Raw genomic sequence first — 20516 nt, forward strand, 5'->3', positions numbered from 1 at the left:
GCCTCCCAGGTTCAGGCCATTCTCCTGCCTCAGCCTCCGAGTAGCTGGGACTACAGGCGCCCGCCACCACGCCCGGCTAGTTTTTTGTATTTTTAGTAGAGACGGGGTTTCACCATGTTAGCCAGGATGGTCTCGATCTCCTGACCTCGTGATCCGCCCGCCTCGGCCTCCCAAAGTGCTGGGATTACAGGCTTGAGCCACCGCGCCCGGCTATTATTATTATTGAGACAGAGTCTTGCTCTGTTGTCCAGGTTGAAGTGCAGTCGTACAATCTTGGCTCACTGCAACCTCCGCTTCCCGGGTTCAAGCGATTCTCCTGTCTCAACCTCCTGAGTAGCTGGGACTACAGACACGTGCCACCACGTCCGGCTAATTTTTGTATTTTTAGTAGAGACAGGGTTTCACCATGTTGGCCAGGCTGGTCTCGAACTCCTGACCTCGTGATCCACCCACCTTGGCCTCCCAAAGTGTTGGGACTGTGAACCACTGTGCGTGGCCCCCCCCCCTTTTTTTTTTTTTGAGACAGAGTCTCACTCTGTTGTCCAGACTGGAGTGCAGTAACATGATCTTGGCTCACTGCAACCTCTGCCTCCAGAGTTCAAGCGATCCTCCTACCTCAGCCTCCTGAGTAGCTGGGACTACAGGCGTGTGCCACCACTCCAGGGTAATTTTTGTATTTTTGGTAAAGATGGGATTTCAGCATGTTGGCCAGGCTGGTCTCAAACTCCTGACCTCAGGTGATCCACCCACCTCGGCCTCCCAAAGTGCTGGGATTACAGGTGTGAACCACCACACGAGCCCTCTCAGCAGTGTATTTTGATGAATAAAAGTTCTAAATATTAAGGCCGGGCATGGTGGCTCACACCTGTAATCCCAGCACTTTGGGAGGCCAAGGCGGGTGGATCACATGAGGTCAGGAGTTCCAGACCAGCCTGGCCAACATGGCGAAGCTGTGTCTCGTCTCTATCAAAAATACAAAAACTTAGCCAGATATGGTGGTGCATGCCTGTAATCCCAGCTACTCAGGAGGCTGAGGTAGGAGGATCACTTGAACTGGGGAGTCAGAGGGTGTGGTGAGCCAAGATCGTGCCATTGCATTCCAGCCTGGGTAACAGAATGAGACTCCCTCTCAAAAAAAAAAAAAATTATAAGGCATACACTAACATTTTAATAGTGGCTGTTTCTGGGTGGCAGGATTATAAATGCTTATTTTCTTCATTATATTCTTTTTGTCCCTGAAAGTACTTGAAGGAATATGCATTCCTTTTTATTTTTTATTTTTTTTTAAGAAAAATATAATTATAGGTCGGGCATGGTGGCTCACACCTGTAATCCCAGCACTTTGGGAGGCCAAGGCAGGCAGATCATGAGGTTGGGAGTTTGAGACCAGCCTGGCCAACATGGTGAAACCCTGTCTCTACTGAAAATACAAAAATTAGCCGGGCGTGGTGGCAGGTGCCTGTAATCCCCGCTACTCGGGAAGCTGAGGCAGGAGAATCGTTTGAACCCGGGAGGCAGAGGTTGCAGTGAGCCGAGATGGTGCCATTGCACTCTAGCCTGGGTGACAGAGTGAGACTCCGTCTCAAAAAAAAAAAAAAAAAAGAGAAAAAAGATAATTGTAGATTCACATGCAGTTATAAGAAATAATAGAATTCCCGTGTATCCTTTATTCCATTTTTTCCAGTGGTAACATCTTGCAAAACTATGGTACTCTATCACAACCAGGATATTGGCATTGATACAGTCAAGCTATGGAACATTTCCATCACCATAAGGACCCCTCATGTTGCGCTTTGAGAGCCACACCCACTTCCCTCCTGCCCCTACTTTCTTCTTAACTCCTAGTAACCACCAATCTTTTTCCCATTTCTATAACTTTGTTATTTAAAAAATGTTACACAAGTGAAATTATACAGCATGTAAACTTTTGTGATTGGCTTTTTTCACTCAACAAATTCGCTGCAGAGTGTTGTTGCATATATCAGTAGTTTGATCCTTTTTGTTGCTGAGTGCTATTCCACAATAACGGATGTACCACAGTTTGTTTAACCATTTCTCTACTGAAGGCATCTGGGTCGTTTCTAGTTTTTGGCTGTTACAAATAAAGCTGCTTTTTCCCTTTCCTTTTACCTTTCCCCTTCCCTTCCCTTTCCCTTTCCCTTTTCCCCTTCCTTTTCCCTTTCCCTCCCTCCGTTCCCTTCCCTTCCTTTCCCCTCTCCCTCCCCGTCTCCTCCCTTCCCACCCTCCCCCCCCCCCCCCCCACCGACTCCTCTCCTCATGGTCCTACTCTGTAGCCCAGGCTGGAGTGCTGTGGTGTGATCACAGCTTACTACAGCCTCAACCTTGCCAGCTCAAGTAATCCTCCCACCTCAGCCTCCTGAGTTTCTGGGACAATAGGCACACAACTCCATGCCTAGATAAGAAAAAAAAACATGTTTTTTTGAAGAGAGGGGGCAACTTTCTTGCCCAGTCTAGTCTCAAGCTCCTGGCCTCAAGCAATCCTCTCACCTTGGCCTCCCAAAATGCTGAGATTACTGGCTGGGCACAGTGATTCACGCCTGTAATCCCAGCACTTTGGGAGGCCAAGGAAGGTGGATTACTTGAGGTCAGGAGTTCGAGACCAGCCTGACCAACATGGTGAAACCCGCTCTATACTAACGTATGGAAATTAGCCAGGTGTTGTGATGGGAGCTTGTAATCCCAGTTACTGGGGAGGCTGAGATAGGAGAATTGCTTGAACCCGGGAGGCAGAGGTTGCAGTGAGCCAAGATTGCGTCACTTCACTCCAGCCTGGGCAACAGAAAGAGAATTCGTCTCAAAAACAAAACAAAATGCTGAGATTACAGATGTGAGCTATGATGCCTGGTTCTGTTTTTCATTTATCTGTTTTCTTTTTCCTGCCTTCCTGTGGATTAATTGAGCACTTTTTAAGATTCTATTTTTATTCATTTGTAATGTTTTTGAGTGTTATATGTTTGTACAGACTTTTTAGTGGTTGCTCTAGGTATTATACATTATGTATATATAGGTTATCACAGTCTACTGGTATTGGCATTTTACTAGTTTGAGTGAAGAAGAGAAACCTTTCCTTCCTTTATATCCCTTTACCGTCTCCCATTTATGATACTAGATATTTAATAGTATAATATTGTCATATTTAAATATTTTCTCTGCATACATTTAGAACCACATCAGACATTGTTATACTTTTTGCTTTAATCATCAAATGTAACTTAGAAAACCTAAGAGGGGCTTTCCAGCCCCGGCCCCAGCCCCTACAGCCACCAAGATGTTGATGCCTAAGAAGAATTGGATTCCCATTTATGAACTCCTTTTTAAGGAGGGAGTCATGCTGGCCAAGAAGGATGTCCACATGCCTAAGCACCTGGAGCTGGCAGACAAGGATGTGCCCAACCTTCATGTCCTGAAGGCCCTGCAGTCTCCCAAGTCCCGAGGCTACGTGAAGGAACAGTTTACCTGGAGACATTTCTACTGGTACCTTACCGATGAGGGCGTCCAGTATCTCTGTGATTACCTTCATCTGCCCCGGAGATGGTGCCTGCCACCCTACGCTGCAGCCACCAGAGACTGGAAGTCCTCAGCCTAAAGGTCTGGAGGGTGAGCGACCTGCAAAACTCACAAGAGGGGAAGCCGACGGAGATACCTACAGGCGGAGTGCTGTGCCCCCTGGTGCCGACAAGAAGGCTGAGGCTGGGGCTGGGTCAGCAACGGAATTCCAGTTTAAAGGTGGATTTGGTTGTGGACGTGGTCAGCCACCTCAGTAAAATTGGAGAGGATTATTTTGCATTGAATAAACTTATAGCCAAAAAAAATTAAAAAAAAAAGAAAAGAAAAGAAAAAGAAAACCTGAGAGGGGAAGGAAATCTTGTTGTATTTACCCATCTTTTTTCTACTCATGTTTCTTTCTTCTCAATATTTCAAGTTTCCGTTTTTTTTTTTTAAATCATTTTCTTTCTGTTTAGAGAACTTTTTCAGCCATTCTTTTAGTGTAGGTCTGCTGGTGGGAAATTCTCCTAGTTTTCCTTCATCTGAGAATGTCTTGATTTCCCCTTCATTGCTGAAGGATATTTTTCTTTGTTATAGGATTCTGAATTGAAAGTTCTTTTCTTTCAGCATTTGAAAAATAGTATGCCACTTCCTTCTACCCTCTGACATTTCCGATGAGAAATCTGCCATTATTCACATTGTTTTCCCCTCAAAGGTTATTTTTCTCTGGTTTCAAGATTTTTTCTTTGTCTTTAGTTATCAGAAATTTAATTATGATCTGTCATGGCATGAATTTCATGTTTGCTGTGTTTGGAGTTTGCTTGGCTTCTTGAATCTACAGGTTTGTGTGTTTTGCCAAATTTTGAAAGGTTTTGGTCATTATTTCTTTGAGAACATTTTTAACTCACCCTCTTTCTTCTCTCTACCTGGAATTCTGATGGCTGGATGGAATCATCTCTCAGTGCCCCAACCCAGCCTAGTTGTCTATGCTCTTCCAATTGGAATTGCCTGGGTTTACGAAACAGACCAGACTGGACCTTTGTTAGCTAATAACCCCTTTGTTCTGACTGAAGGATGCCCTGCCTTTTCCCAGCCTGCCTCCAGGTATGGGGAGATAGTGTTCTTTTTTTTTTTTTTTTTTTCCCCTTTGAGATGGAGTCTCGCTCTGTTGCCCAGGCTGGAGTGCAGTGGTGTGATCTTGGCTCCCTGGAACCTCCACCTCCCAGGTTCAAGTGATTCTCCTGCATCAGCCTCCCTAGTAGCTGGGATTACAGGTGCCTGCCACCACACCCGGCTGAGTTTTATATTTTTAATAGAGATGGGGTTTCACCATGTTGGCCAGGCTAGTCTCAAACTCCTGACCTCAGGTGATCCACCCACCTTGGCCTCCCAAAGTGCTAGGTTTACTGGCATGAACCACCCCACCCGGCTGAAAGAGCGTTTTAATAAAAGTGCGGGTGTATCCTGGGAAGAAAGAATTGTCAGCCATTCTGGCTATTTTGAAATCATTTCCTCTTCTTTCTTTTATAATATTTTCTTGACCTAGATGTCGTAGAGCATTCTCTGTGCATTCAGAAAATACCTTTGCGAAGTGCTGTGGCATACAACAGCTCTCAAGGAGTTAACAGAAGGGGTAATTCTTCACAGAACACAAATAACTGAGAGGCAGATGCCATGGGAGGCCTTGTGACGCTGTGGGAGCTCCAGGAGGGGAAGACGTGTTTCCCACAGGATACAGGGTAGCATCTTGGAAGATGAGGCATTTGAACATGAACTTGAGGAACTTGCAGATGCCCTAGGTGAAAATGGGAAGAATGGATATTTAAGGCACAGGAAATGATGGGAGCAAAGACACTGAAGTTGGAAACCATTGAATGTATTGGATAGGGCACTGAGAGATGGTAGCAAGAGGTGTGAGTTTACCCAGACTGTGGAGAGCCTTGCATGCCACTCTAAGGATGTGGCTTTTATCTCATAGGAATTAAGTGTTTTCATAAAACCAGCTACTTTGTTAGGGTTGGGAAGGTTTAAGGGCCATTGTGACAGTGTCTTCTGTCTTTCCTACTTTTGGATTCACTTCAAGAAGTGGGAGGATGCTGATGTTTCAGTGCTACCCTACTGTTTGACAGAGAGTAACTTCCATACATTTTCTCATTTTCTTTCTTTCTTTATTATTTTTTTTGAGACGGCATCTCGCTCTGTTGTCCAGGCTGGAGTGCAGTAGTGCGATCTCAGTTCACTGCAGCCTCCCCCTCCCTGGTTCAAGGTATTCTCCTGCCTCAGCCTCCTGAGCAGCTGGGATTACAGGTGCCCACCACCATGCCTGGCTAATTTTTTTGTATTTTTAGTAGAGATGGGGTTTCATCATGTTGGCCAGGCTGGTCTCGAACTCCTGACCTCAGGTGATCCTTCCACCTCAGCCTCCCAAAATGCTGGGATTATAGGCATGAGCCACCACACCTGGCAACATTTTCAAGTAATATTCAACAAAAAAACCCTCAGCTAGGGGCCGGGCACAGTGGCTCATGCCTGTAATCCCAGCACTTTGGGAGGCCAAGGCAGGAGGATTACAAAATCAGGAGGTCAAGACCAGCCTGGCCAACGTGGTGAAACCCCGTGTCTACTAAAAATACAAAAATTAGCCAGGTGTGGTATTGTGTGCCTGTAATCCCAGCTACTTGGGAGGCTGAGGCAGGAGAATTGCTTGAGCCCAGGAGGCGGAGGCTGCAGTGAGCTGAGATCGTGTCACTGCACTCCAGCCTGGGAGACAAGAGCAAGACTCCATCTCAAACAAACAAACAAATAAACAACCCTCAGTTGGATGGTAATATACCCATTTTACAGATAAAAACACCAAGAGTTAAGTATCTCACCAAAGACTGATTTCTTCTCCGCCAAGTTGGAAGGTTATCTTCTCCAGACATTTGGAAGGTTAAGAGGGTTCCTTAAAACCTGTCTGTTACCGGTAAGATGTTTTGATGACCAAATGACCTTAAGATCACTTTCATTCTTGGGTAGCCCAGCACCTATTTCTCTTCATTGTCTGGGAGAGGCATATACTCCATCCTCATGCTGTCACAGAATGGAATCCAGAAGGAGCCTGAGATATACTTGGTCCAACTCCTTATTTTTCCGGTGTGAACCGGAGATCCATAGTGGCTAAGCCCCTCATTCACTTCCATGCATAGTACAGGTGATCTACTCTGCCTTGTTAGTTTTCTCTCAACGTTATCATCTTCCCCATCTACAGGCCCCTAGTTTTCCCTCCTACCACGTTTTTTCCTTTCAGGTTTTAAATTTTCCCCACAAAGTGTTGTGTTTGTTTGTTTGTTTGTTTTTGTTTTGTTTTGTTTTTGAGGCGGAGTCTTACTGTGTCGCCCAGGCTGGAGTGCAGTGGCGCAATCTCAGCTCACTGCAAGCTCTGCCTCCCGGGTTCACGCCACTCTCCTGCCTCAGCCTCCTGAGTAGCTGGGACTACAGGCGCCCGCCACCAAGCCCGGCTAATTTTGTTTTTGTATTTTTTAGAAGAGACGGATTTCTCTGTGTTAGCCAGGATGGTCTCGATCTCTTGACCTCGTGATCCACCTGCCTCGGCCTCCCAAAGTGCTGGGATTATAGGCACGAGCCACCGTGCCCAGCCTTTTTTTAAAAAAACCTTCTTTGAAGCCCGGGCAACATGGCAAAACCTCATCTCTACAAAAAATACAAAAATTAGATGGGCATATTGGTGCACCTATAGTCCCAGCTACTTGGGAGGGTGGATCACTTAAGCCTGGGAGGTCGAAGCTGCAGTCACACACATACACACACACACACATATACTTATTTGACTTATGAAAGAAAACCTGCTTTATTCTTTGAAATTAGGCTGATCTCTAGATGAATACCTGTTATCTTGCCTGCTTTCACTTGGATAATTTCTGTGTGGCTCATAGAAATGGGAGTTTGAATTCAGGTATTTTCTTACAGTTTAGTTCAGGAAGAATATGCTAGTCTTGTAAAGTGCATCAATAACTTGCTGGCTGGTTGTCAGGAGCAGAAATTCTGGATTGAGGATGAGCAGTCCAGGAATGACCTCTCCACAACCAGAGAAAGAAGAGTGCATGCAATGTGTTGCCTGTTGTCCAAGAACCAGGGTAGCCCTGCTGGGGCCGTACAGAGCAGTGTGCCATGTAGTCCTTGTTGTGAAAGAAAGGACTGTCAGATGGTCCCAGAGTCACTGCCCCAAACACCTGATTTTGGGCAAGGTAATGCTGCCTCCCTGGACTTGTTTTCCTAGTCTGTGAAATGGTGATGACAAGGCCCGCTCCACAAGGCTGGCAGAAGCACGCGTACTGGTAGCACTTTGTACCTGTAGACTGTAAAGGTGAGGGGTTATTGTTGCTGTCATTGTCATTATTAGGGCAGCGTGGACATTCTCAGGCTGACTCTCCAGGGTGAACTGACAGGAGATGAACTTGAACACATAGCCCAGAAGGTACTGCAGAATTCTGGTGGGCAAGGCCCCCTCCCCACACCAGTGCTTCCTTGCTGCTGGCCTCTTACCCTAGTACTGCCTGGAGCTGACTCTGGTGACGCGAGCGTGGGAGCCCCTCCTTTCAGCAACATCCAGCTTGCCTCAGCCTTGTGCACTGCTTTGGGGCAGGAGGAGTCCCCCACTAAAATTAAAAGTCCCTCACTAAGCTGCTATTTCTGCCAATTTTCCCTGGCCGGTGTTCTTGCTGCTGTGTGGCTTGTGTTAGAGGTTCTGAAATGAGTTTTTGGAGAGGAAAGTCAGACTAACCCTTCAAGTCTTTTGAGAAACAGGTCTTCTGCATTAGTTGAGGGGCAGGAGTTCTGGGCTTGCCATGTGATTTCTGAGCCATCTCTCTCTCTCTGTCTTGTCTCTCTTCGGCCAGGCGGGAAGGAAGACCTATGCCATGGTGTCCGGCCACTCCACTGGTCATTCTCTGGCTTCAGAACTGGTGGAGTCCCATGATGGACATGAGGAGATCATTAAGGTAAGCTTAGTTCACCTCCAACTTTTCTCCCTGTCCTCTTCCTCCCTGCACGTATGTGAGAGGGAGCAGTTGATGTTGTTGCCAAAGGGAGCTTGTGGTTTGATGGAAGGAACCAGACCTGAGCTGCTAGTTCCTGGCAATCTCCTAGAAACATCTTAATTAATACCAGGAGACTACAGTCTGCCTGTTAGCAACTTTGGTGCGGCCTGGCCCCAGGCAAGGGGCCGTACTGGATGACCTTACTAGGGGCCTATCCACTGACCATGTTTTGCTGCTGGAGGTTGTGGAGACAGGTAGGAGGTGTGTTTATGGAACTTATTATTTTCCTATAATGGGCTCATCCTGATGGAACTTATTTATTTATTTATATGTTTTTAGTTTTGTAGAGACAATCTCACCTTGTTGCCTGAGCTGGTCTCCAACTCCTGGGCTCAAGCAATCGTCCTGCCTCAGCCTCCCAAAATGCTGGTATTATAGGTGCACACCACCCCACCTGGCTGATGGAACTTTTTTTCTTTTTTTTTTTTTGAGACGGAGTCTTGCTGTGTTGCCCGGGCTGGAGTGCAGTGGCCGGATCTCAGCTCACTGCAAGCTCCGCCTCCTGGGTTTACGCCATTCTCCTGCCTCAGCCTCCCAAGTAGCTGGGACTATAGGCGCCCGCCACATCGCCCGGCTAGTTTTTTGTATTTTTAGTAGAGACGGGGTTTCACCGGGTTAGCCAGGATGGTCTCGATCTCCTGACCTCGTGATCCACCCGTCTCGGCCTCCCAAAGTGCTAGGATTACAGGCTTGAGCCACCGCGCCCAGCTGGAACTTATTTTTTTAAAAATAAAATGATTTTTGTTATTTCTGTCTCTCTTTTTTTTAATAAGACAGCTTTTCGAGATATAAATCCCATACCATATGATTGACTCAGTTACAGTACAGTTATGTGCTACATAACAACATTTCGGTCTGTGATGGACTGCGTAGACAACAGTGGTCCCATAAGATTATTATACTCCATTTTCACTGTATTTTTTCTAGGTTTGATACATTACCATTGTGTGATAATCACCTACAGTATTCAGTACACTAACATGCTGTGCAGGTTTGTCTGTAGCCTGGGAGCAATCGGGTACACCGTACAACCTAGGGGTGTAGGAGGCCATGCCGTCTAGGTTTGTGTGTGTACACTCTGTGATGTTTGTACAAGGATGAAATCGCCTAATGATGCATCCCTCAGAATGTGTTGCTATGATTAAGTGATGCATGACTGTGTATATGTGAGTGTTTATGCCAATATAGCTATGGAGCATTTAGCTAAATTTACTGCATGAGGGTAAATTTCCAGAAGTAGAATTGATAGACCAAAAGGTAAATATATTTTTAGGTCTTCTGATCCGAATCACCACATTCCACCCAGTAAATTGGCGGTAACAATTTATCCTCCCACCAGCACTATATGAAGCTGCCTATTTTTGTATAGTTAATTTAATTTGAGGTTTCTTAACTAAATAGTGTTCTTATTTCAGGTGTACTTGAAGGGGAGGTCTGGAGACAAGATGATTCATGAGAAGAATATTAACCAGCTGAAGAGTGAGGTCCAGTACATCCAGGAGGTGGGCACCCCTTCCCTCTCACGCAGTGCCTAGGTCATTTCTCTAAATCTCACATTTTTTTTGGCTGTCTTCTTTTGTGGATTCTGGTTTTTCCGCTTCTTTTTCCTTTATGCCTCTGAAATGCCGCCATCCCCTCCCGTGTGTCAGATATATAACTTTTGACCCTTCATACGTGATCCATTAATCCACGGATACTTAAGTACTATGTGCCTAGCACTGTCCCCAGCCACCTATCGAAAATTACCAGCCAACTTTTCACAGCATTTCTTCACTCCCTTCCTGGCTCATGTTTCTCATGGGCACTTATGCCCATATAACATATTACACATTTTACTTATTTGTCTTTTGTGTTGTGTGTGTCTCCCCAGCAAGAATGTCAGCTGTAGCCCCACTTGACCAGGGTACCTCTCTCCATCCTAAGGCCAGTAGTTAGGACAGTGCCTGACTCGTAGTCCAGGCCGGGGATGGTGCACAGAGTTGGGTGAGTTGGCGTGCTCTCTTTCTCTACCCTAAACCTCAAGTTTCTTCCCCTCCCCTCCCAGGCCAGGAACTGCCTACAGAAGCTCCGGGAGGATATAAGTAGCAAGCTTGACAGGGACCTAGGAGATTCTCTCCATCGACAGGAGATACAGGTAACAGGAAACGGTCCATGGTTGGGTCCCCACCGAGGAGGTGGGGTTGTGCCAGGCAGTCTCATTTACCAATTACCCAGTGTGTGCTCAGTCTAGCATCTCTGCCAGGAATGGAGAAAATAGAGGTGATGCTGGCTTCTCTGGAGCACTCACAATCTGGTTAGGACTCTCCAGCCGATGAGCCCTTACATTTACACATGTCAGCTTAAGCATAAGTACACCTGCTCCTGAAACACTGTACAGAAATTGAACTTACACAAATTAAATATCATCAGTTGTTAGCAAAGCCTCTTATCTATAAGGATTCTGTGATCAAGCTTCCTGTAATAATGGAATTTTATAAAGCAGACAATCACCTGTAAATCCATACTTCTCATAAGCTGATCTTGCTTAGTTTGGGTGGCACCTGTAGTGTGAATTGAAGTCCGTGCCCTAGCCTGTTATTAATCTTCTATATAGTTATGTCTAACCTGGGATGGGAAGCTCCTCAAGGTTAGGAGTTCAGCCCACCCCCATCCCGTGTCTGTATCCTCACCCTCCCTCTCTCCCCAGGTCTGGGATGTGGAAGGCATCAGTAAATGTTTGTTAGACTGAACAGATTGGATAAGTCTTTCCTGGGATGGATAATCCTGGGATCCTGCTTTTCAGTTTTTCCAAAACTCAAGGATAGAAATGCCCTCGGGAGAACAGAGCTGTCTCTTTGTGACTTCGCCCTCATCCTTTAGATTCTGAGTTGTATCTTTGATTTGCATTTTGGTTCGGGCAGGGTGTCTTGCTCCAGCAACAGCCCCTGCCTTCGTTCCCTTGAGGGGAACAGCGGCCCAGCAGCTGGTGCAAGGAAAGTTCTTTGTCTTGGACATGCACTTGTGTGGTGGAACATTTCCTAATTTTTGCTTTGGCTGAAGGCAGGCCTTTCAGTGCCTGAGCTCACATCTGGCTGGTGGGAGCTCCTTTGTCAGGTGGCAGAAGAACCTAATGTGCACAGAGACTGGCCCAAAGTCCAGCCCCCTTGTTTGTACAAACCAGCTGTCATATGATGAATAATCAGGCTTTGGGTCAGAAATAATTTAAAAAGGCTTCCCTTTGTAATTTTTGCTTTGTCAAACTTTGCCAGGATCCCTGGGGGCAAGGGAAACTCTTTGTTTGTGGCAGGCAGCTGCACTTATTCCCTGGCTAAGAAGAATGGACTACACATACTTTTCTATCTGCTGAAAGGTTTTAGCCTGAGGTTTTTTTCATCCTCCCTACAAGGCTAGGGTGTTCCCTTTCAAGGCCACACACATTTCTCCACCCCCTCTTGTTTCTGTTTTCTCTGGGAACACTAGGAATCTTTTTTTCTTTCCCTTCCTTCCCTTTTCCTCTTTTCTTTTCTTAATTCCTTCCTTTTTCTCCCTCCCTGTCTTTTTCTCTCTCCCTGCCTCCCTTTCACCTTCCTCTCTCTCTCCCTTTCTCTAAGATTTGAATGTTAGGAGAATAATGTTCAAAGTTGGTTGCTTTCATCTGTTTTAACTCCCAATTTTATTTTTCTTTGAACAGGTGGTGCTAGAAAAGCCAAATGGCTTTAGTCAGAGTCCCACGGCCCTGTACAGCAGCCCACCTGAGGTGGGTAACAGAGGACACATCGGTGGCTCTGCTTAGCCAGGGGCAGGATTGCCTCCTCCCCATCCTTTTGTTTATTGCTTTCTCTCTCTCTCTCATTAAATACAAGAGTAGTAGTTGACATAAAAATTCAAACAACAGAGAAATATAAAGAGTGGAAATTCTCCTTCCCCAATCTCACTCCTTACAAGTATCCACTGTTAACAGATTGAAGTGGGTGGATCTTTCTAGGGCAGTGCTTGTCAGCCTCAGCTGCTCATTGGAATGGCCTTGCAAGCTTTAAAGGATATGATGCCTGGGTCCCATCCCTAGAGCTTGTCATTTCATTGTTCCAATAGGTGGCCTGGGCATCAGGACTTTTAAGAGCTCTTCAGGTGATACTAATGTTTAGCTAAAGTTGAGTGCCAGTATTCTAGAATATTTTTATATACATAGACAACCATATTTAAATATCATGTGTATGTTATATACATACCATATATACATGATAAATATATGTATATAATATATATGTGCTTTTCTCAACTATAGGATGGTAAATACATTTTTCTTTGCTTGCTCTTTTTTTTTTAAACTAAAGAGTATATTATAACCTTCTTTCCATGTCAGTACATAATAGATCTACCTCATTCTTTTGAATAACTACATAGTATTTCCTTCCATGGCTGTACTTGATCGATTGACTGATTGACTGACAGAGTCTTACTCTGTCAGCCAGGATGCAGTGCAGTGGTGTGATCTCAGCTCACTGCAACCTCCGCCTCCTGGGTTCAAGCAATTCTCGTGCCTCAGCCTCCTGAGTAGCTGGGACTACAGGCATGAGCCACCACGCCTGGCTAATGTTTGTATTTTTAGTAGAGATGGGGTTTCACCATGTTGGCCAAGCTGGTCTCGAACTCCTGACCTCAGGTGATCCACCCACCTCGGCCTCCCAAAGTGTTAGGATTACAGGCATGAACCACTGCACCCGGCCACCATGACTGTATTTTTAAAAAGTGTGTTATTATGGTTTTTTGTGATTATATAATACAAAACATTCATACTGTAGAAAATTTGGAAAATTCAGAAACACAGAAAAGTGAAAGAAGAAAAAAATGTCACTTGTAATCTACTCAGAGAAAAACCACAGTGAAATTTCATCTTTCCCTGAATGCAAATATATATTTATAATATTCACATTGTACAGTATGTGGCATGTCTTTATAATTGTTTTTTTTTTTGTTTCTTTAGTTGGGTATGTTTTGGCATTCGGTGTTTTTGGCCCTCAGGTATAGGTTGAATCAGACCCACCCATTAATTCATGGCACATCGTCCTCGTGGGTCCTGTCAAGTCCTCTCACTGGTTTTAGTTTTAGTTTTTTGGTTTTTTTGCCTCTCCACCTCCTGCAAGAGGCACTCACTCTAATGAATTCAATATATGGCTTTAAATATGTCTGTAAAAAGTTTCAATATACGTGATGAACTTGTGCTATATCTTCTTCAAGCAGTCCTCCCACCTCAGCCTACCCAGTAGCTTGTTCTTATTTTCCCTGGTACCATGTTTTTTAGGATCTATCTAAATTGCTGTATTAAAATCTAGTTCATTGCTTCTGCCTCTACATGTAGTTTTATAACTTACTTTTTTGCTTCATATTATATCACATGATGAAATAATATTTTCATGAAAGTTTTCCATGCCATTAAACAGCCTTATGAGAACACTCTTTGAAATAAGTGCATAATAGTTGTGTTCCAGGAGCCTTTTAAAACATTTTCACCTGCCCATTGGCTCAGGTGAGGATTTAGGGAAATTGACTGGATAACTTATGACATCTAGATTTGGAATGCTGTGATTCTTAACCACTTGCTTTAGATGTGAAGCTTGGACTTTCTCCTTCTTTTGAATCACCATATTTGGCAAATACATTGTTGGCAACAAATTACAATAACACCTGGTAATATCTGTTTGGCCTCTTTCTTCTCACAAGCTCAAAGCTGTACCGGATGTTATCTTACCTAGTTTTGAGGCAGCCTGTAAGGCAGGGTGTGGTAGGGAGTGTACTTACTGCCTCACAGATAAAGAAATGAAGGCCCACAGGACTTCATTTCTTCATTGTCACCCACAGGATGATAATGCAGAGACTGGGACCCTGTCTCCCTCCTCCCAGCCGAGAGCTCTGAGCTCTGGTTTGAAGGCGTTGCTGCTTCCCACTGTGCAAGATTGGGAGAGATTTTTCTGTCAAACTCACAGGGAGTTTGTAATCGAAGTGTCTGGTGCCTGTGCAGCAGAGACGGGGGCGAGACCCTACGTGTTAGCTCATCCCTAACCACCAGCCCACGGTTGGGTGTGTCTGGGAGAGACTGAGCAGTTACCTCGATGAGACACCGTTTTCCACATCGAATCAGATTCCTGGACTCATTGCATGCTTTCGCCATAAACCTGTCCATCCATCAGTAACCCTTTATATGCTGCTCTCCGTGCCAAAAGCTGAGAATGGTAAAGGATGTGCTTTTGGACCATTCCCTTTGTGATGGGTGCGACATAGTCCCTGTCCTGTGGGAACTGTAGTCCGAAGGGGAACATGGTCTCTGCTCTCAGAGAGTTGTAGGCGGATAGAGGGAAATAGGACACACACCTAGAGACAGCAGCCACATAGTCGCCAAGAAATCAATCAGTGGATACATAAGTGAAATACTGCTGAGCATGTCCTAAAATAATTGGGTGTTTTGAGGCTAGCAGGGTTCTTTAGGGTATGAAAGGACAATGTTACATTGAACAACTCAGAATTCCTGGCTGCCTAAGGTAACTCTCCCCTTGTGTGACGACAGTTCTTTTGTGAGGGTGGTCTGGACGAGATGGTCCAAACCAGTGTGTGCCTGGGAGGGGACTTTTATTACTGAGTCAGAAACTTGATGGCTTCCTCTTCCCTTCCTTGCTCTGGCTGTAGGTGGACACCTGTATAAATGAGGATGTTGAGAGCTTGAGGAAGACTGTGCAGGACTTACTGGCCAAGCTTCAGGAGGCCGAGCGGCAACACCAGTCAGACCGTGTAGCTTTTGAGGTGAGATTTGGGATTTGGGGAGAAGGTACCCTAAGGGATGGGCTACTGAACACAGGTGCCAGTGATGTCTCAGCTTGGACTTCCTGTCTCTCTGGCTGAGTGCCACAAACTGGAAAACAAGACTGTGAAGCCTGGAACGCTTGTCTGCTTCTCCCTCTCCTGGACGTTTATACTGTTTACTGTCCAAGGCCGGCCCATAGTTCAAAGGTCAGCTTGGGATTCTCTGTTCTGATGAATTTGAGGGTGGTGCCCATCTGGGGCAGCCAGTGATTCAGAAGTCATTTCTGTCTGTGTTGTGGTAAGAATCCCTGGGCTCTTGAGACTCTGTGCAGGCAAGGACTGCTGTTGGCATGTCACCCCCGCGTCCCTAGTGTCTGGCGCAATACCTGGTATTAGATAGGTGCTTCATAAACGTGGACTGGATGAGTGACTAAATCTGTGTTGTTGTAGAAAGAACTGCACCCATCGAGTTGGAGGATTTGGGCTCTAGACTCAGCTTTGCAGAGCTTTGTGGTCTAGAATGAGTATCTTTTTTTCACTCTGCCACCAAGCTGGAGTGCAGTGGCACAATCTTGGCTCACCGCAAGTTTCGCCTCCCAGGTTCAAGCGATTCTCCTGCCTCAGCCTCCCAAGTAGCTGGGATTACAGGCACGTGCCACCATGCCCAGCTAATTTTTGTGTTTTTATTAGAGACGGGGTTTCACCATGTTGGGCAGGCTGGTCTCGATCTCCTGACCTTGTGATCCACCTGCCTCAGCCTCCCAAAGTGCTGGGATTACAGGCGTGAGCCACCGCGCCCGGCCTGGAATGAGTATATTAATTACTGTTATAGTACAGAAGTCTATAAATGGAGAGAAAGCCCCCTACTATATGTGAGGTCTTCCATGTTTTCTAGAAAATTCTTTGAGTATAAAACAAGGTACATGGGCAGTTTCCTTCCTCCCTTCCTCCCTTCCCTTCCCTTCCCTTCCCTTCCCTTCCCTTCCCTTCCCTCCCCTCCCCTCCCCTCCCCTCCCTTCCCTTCCTTTCCTTTCCTTTCTTGACAGGGTCCCACTCTGTTGCCAGGCTTGAGTGCAGTGGCACAATCTTGGCTCAATGCAACCTCCACCTCCCAGACTCAAGCCATCTCCCACCTCAGCCTCCTGAGTAGTTGGGACAACAGGTGCACACCACCATGCTTGTCTAATTTTTGTGTCTTTTGTAGAGACAGGGTCTTGTCATGTTGTCCAGGCTGGTCTCAAACTCCTAGGCTCAAGCAGTCTGCGTGCCTCGGCCTCTCAAAGTGTGGGGATTACAGGCATGAGCCACCACACCTGGCCCATGGGCAGTTTTCCAACTGCTCTGTGTGAGGTTAACCATTTGTTACCTGCTTTTGTTCTTCCACAAGTAACATATTCTTTGTGTCATAAATATGTTTTGATAGGGTTATATCCTGCGTAGGCATGCTGGGAGCTGGTAAAAAGAGAAACGCCAGCCTGAAGTCTTCATTTTCATGGAACTGAGGAGGAGAATTTTTGAGAGGAGGCTTGGGGGTGAGGAGGAAGGGCGCCAAGGATGATAAACTGTGTTAGCCAAAGTCTTATTAGAACAAGTAGTTTAACCTCTCTGAGCATCTGTTTCAACTTTTGGAAAAAGGGTTAATGAAATACACCTTACAAGTTTGTTGTGTAGATCGAGTGAGGTAATATATGTGAGGGCACTTGATTATTCTGAAGGGTTTTAGAAATATAAAATTGTCTATATTTTTCTTAGCAATCAGTTTAACAAGGAGATTTTCCTATTGTAAATAGCTTGGACTTAGGGTAATATTAAAATTAGTTTGTCATCTCAGAACAAAGGAGCTGTGTGGTGAAGGGGTATGTTGCATCTATTTCAGATTCCACAATTTGTATAATTTAGTTGGTGATATATCAGTTGGTGACCAGCTGTTTCCTACCTTTTCCAAACAAAACGGGAGGAAAGTAAGGTTGAGGCTCTAGCACTGACCAGGTTGTGAATTTTGGAAAAAAAGAATTCTGCATTGAGAGGCATTATGAAGTTGTGGAAATTAACAGAAATACTTGCTGGTTTTAATCACACATGGAGGAGTCTGCTGCTCTGGATTTCAGAGCCTGAGCAAAAGTACCCTGACAGCTGTAGCCCACTGTCCAGAATTTAGAAGGGTTTATTTTTCTTAACCCCATAGTATGCAGCACCACCTGCAGTAGGAGATGCTTCTTGCTGGGCGCTGTGGCTCACACCTGTAATCCCTCAGGAGGCTGAGGCAGGAGGATCCTTGAGCCCAGGAGTTTGAGACCAGCCTGGCCAACATAGATCTCATCTCTACAAAAATAAAAAAATTAGCCCGGTGTGGTGGAGCAAGCCTGTGGCTCCAGCTACTTGGAAGGCTGAGGTGGGAGGATCTTTGGAGCCCAGGAGGTGGAGGCTGTGGTGAGCTATGATTACGCCACTGCATTCTCGCCTGGGCAACAGATTGAGACCTTGTCTAAAAAATAATATAATACATGAGTAATTTTTTTTTGAAAAAGGAGATGCTCCTTGGGTCATTCCCACTGTTGGGCTAGGTTGGCAACCTTTTTATAATTAAGAGGTTCCCTTGGGGGCAGGGTTGGCTGGAGCTACGGAGTCAAATGTGGAAGGGGAGTCTGTATTTTTTTTTTAACCTTTTGCTCCGACAGTGGGGTGCAAGAATCGGACCATGGCCTTGTTAACACTGTGCTTGAGCTCACATCAACCTTGGTGCAGTGTTTATTTACATACAGAAATGAAAGGCCTTACTTTTAAGTTCCTGCCTATGGGGATGGCCTGTTTCAGGTTAATATGGGTCATTTGAAGGCTTGTCTCAGTCTCTCCTAGTGAATTGGACTCCCTGGTCTAGTTTTCTGAACCTCGGGGTAGGAAGGGCAAGATGATCAATTACCATGAAAATAACTTGCCATTAAGCACGGGTTTCCTGTTCTACTGGCTGCTTGCTGTCAAGAAGGATTTGCAGTGAGAGTGAGTTTGCTCTGGACAGGGCTGGTGTGTAGCATAGACACATCCCATCACACATCACCCTGTGCTGTACTTTCTCCTCCCCAGTTCTGACCTTGGGAAGGGCCGGACAAACTGGCTGCTGATGTTCTGTTTTCCCAGGGCTGGCTAAGCTAGGCTTTCCAGAAGTTACCTGGATTCTTTTTTAATAAATGATGAGCAGTCAGTGTGAGGTACCTGGGAAGCACTGAAATGGATGGTGAAGTATCTGGGTCCTAGCACTGGCTGTCATTCACTAGCTGGGTAACCTTGAATAGGTCAGTTGACCTTTACTTGTTAAAGGAGAGGGTTGGATTAGATGAACATCAGTTCCACTCATGATTTTATTGAGTAGTTACTGCATACGAGGTACTGTGGGGGCTCTAGAAGTGTAATGGTGCTCAGTCTGTGCCATCAGGACACTGAGAGTCTACTTCAGGGTGCACACAGTGACTGGGCAAAATCTGTTCACTGCTATGAGAGGGAAGGCTGTGTGTTCCTTGTGTGTCCTCTCCCTGGGCACACGAAGGAGAGGCTCCTCCCCCAGGCTCTCTGGAAGAAGGGTCATCTAAGTGAGACCTGGAAGATGAGTAGGAGTTGGAAAGACATAAGGTGGAAGAAAGGAGGCAAGTTCTTTGCTTTTTCATTCTAACATTCTGCTTCTGTCCTCTCTCAATTGGTTTCTCATCTCTGATAAAAGACAGATTTGTCTGGTCACGGTGGCTCACGCCTGTAATCCCATCACTTTGGGAGGCCAAAACGGGCAGATCACCTGAGGTCAGGAATTCGAGACCAGCCTGACCAACATGGAGAAACCTCGTCTCTACTAAAAATACAAAATTAGCTGGGTGTGGTGGTGCATGCCTGTAATCCCAGCTACTTGGGAGGCTGAGGCAGGAGAATCACTTGAACCCGGGAGGCAGAGGTTGTAGTGAGCCGAGATCGCGCCATTGTACCCCAGCCTGGGCAACAAGAGTGAAACTCTGTCTCAATAAATAAATAAATAAATAAATAAGACGAATTCGGCCGGGCGCGGTGGCTCAAGCCTGTAATCCCAGCACTTTGGGAGGCCGAGACGGGCGGATCACAAGGTCAGGAGATCAAGACCATCCTGGCTAACACGGTGAAACCCCGTCTCTACTAAAAATACAAAAAAATTAGCCGGGCGTGGTAGCGGGCGCCTGTAGTCCCAGCTACTCGGGAGGCTGAGGCAGGAGAATGGCGTGAACCCAGGAGGCGGAGCTTGTAGTGAGCCTAGATCGCGCCACTGCACTCCAGCCTGGGCGACAGAGCAAAGACTCTGTCTCAAAAAAAAAAAAAAAAAAAAAAGAGAGAGAAAGTCTTAGTNGAGGCAGGAGAATGGCGTGAACCCAGGAGGCGGAGCTTGTAGTGAGCCTAGATCGCGCCACTGCACTCCAGCCTGGGCGACAGAGCAAAGACTCTGTCTCAAAAAAAAAAAAAAAAAAAAAAGACGAATTCTTCCTGATGCTTAGTAGCCCTTCCAGGTGCCATTTTGGCTGTCGTGTGTGGGCTCTATTGCTGGAAGTGAGGTTGGGAGGTGTTGAGGAGACAGAAGGAAGGAGCTGGAGGTATCCTCCCTGGGATTATTTGCTTTTGGATTTGTAGGAAAGCCACAACATTGGGTTAAGCTTGGGTGGTGGTGGAGGGTTCATGGGGATGTTGAAGGAGTCACCTATCTGAAAAGTGGTGCTTGTGGGTTCCAGGTGTCACTTTAAAGTGGACCTCAATCAACTGTGAGCCAGTTAACCCTGGAAATAGACTTATACTGCTGGAGTGCTGAGGTGGTCCTGCACAGCGAAGGGGAGGTGGTGGTGTGCCCATCAGTGTCATCAGCTTTCTCCTGTCATGGCTCCAGAGCCACCCAGGTTCCTGGGTTCTTTTCTAAGGTTTTTTTCCATGTTTGTTCTTTTTTACACACCATTTAACATATTTCTGTCCCGTGTTTTAGGTCACACTCAGCCGGTACCAGAGAGAAGCAGAACAGAGTAATGTGGCCCTTCAGAGAGAGGAGGACAGAGTGGAGCAGAAAGAGGCAGAAGTTGGAGAGCTGCAGAGGCGCTTACTAGGGATGGAGACGGTAATTGGGGGATCTTGGTTGTCATT

General features: G+C 46.0%; 1 protein-coding gene and 1 pseudogene across 5 annotated transcripts in view; both read left to right on the top strand.

Moving 5' to 3' along the window:
- Positions 1-20516, top strand: part of TUFT1 (tuftelin 1) — a 45511-nt gene that overhangs the window by 14896 nt on the left and 10099 nt on the right. Inside the window, exons 2-9 of one of the 5 annotated variants that reach the window (XM_025360476.1) lie at positions 7541-7679; positions 7910-7984; positions 8406-8507; positions 10022-10108; positions 10651-10740; positions 12277-12342; positions 15267-15380; positions 20362-20490. In XM_025360476.1, coding sequence (XP_025216261.1) covers positions 7563-7679; positions 7910-7984; positions 8406-8507; positions 10022-10108; positions 10651-10740; positions 12277-12342; positions 15267-15380; positions 20362-20490 — 780 coding nt within the window. In that variant the 5' untranslated portion in view covers positions 7541-7562. The remainder of the gene's footprint in view (positions 1-7540; positions 7680-7909; positions 7985-8405; positions 8508-10021; positions 10109-10650; positions 10741-12276; positions 12343-15266; positions 15381-20361; positions 20491-20516) is intronic. The other 4 variants (XM_025360482.1, XM_025360491.1, XM_025360500.1 and 1 more) reach the window with 4 other exon arrangements.
- LOC112608572 lies at positions 3290-3785 on the top strand (annotated as a pseudogene).

Source organism: Theropithecus gelada, chromosome 1 (assembly GCF_003255815.1).
Source record: "Theropithecus gelada isolate Dixy chromosome 1, Tgel_1.0, whole genome shotgun sequence".
Taxonomy (NCBI): Eukaryota; Metazoa; Chordata; class Mammalia; order Primates; family Cercopithecidae; genus Theropithecus; species Theropithecus gelada.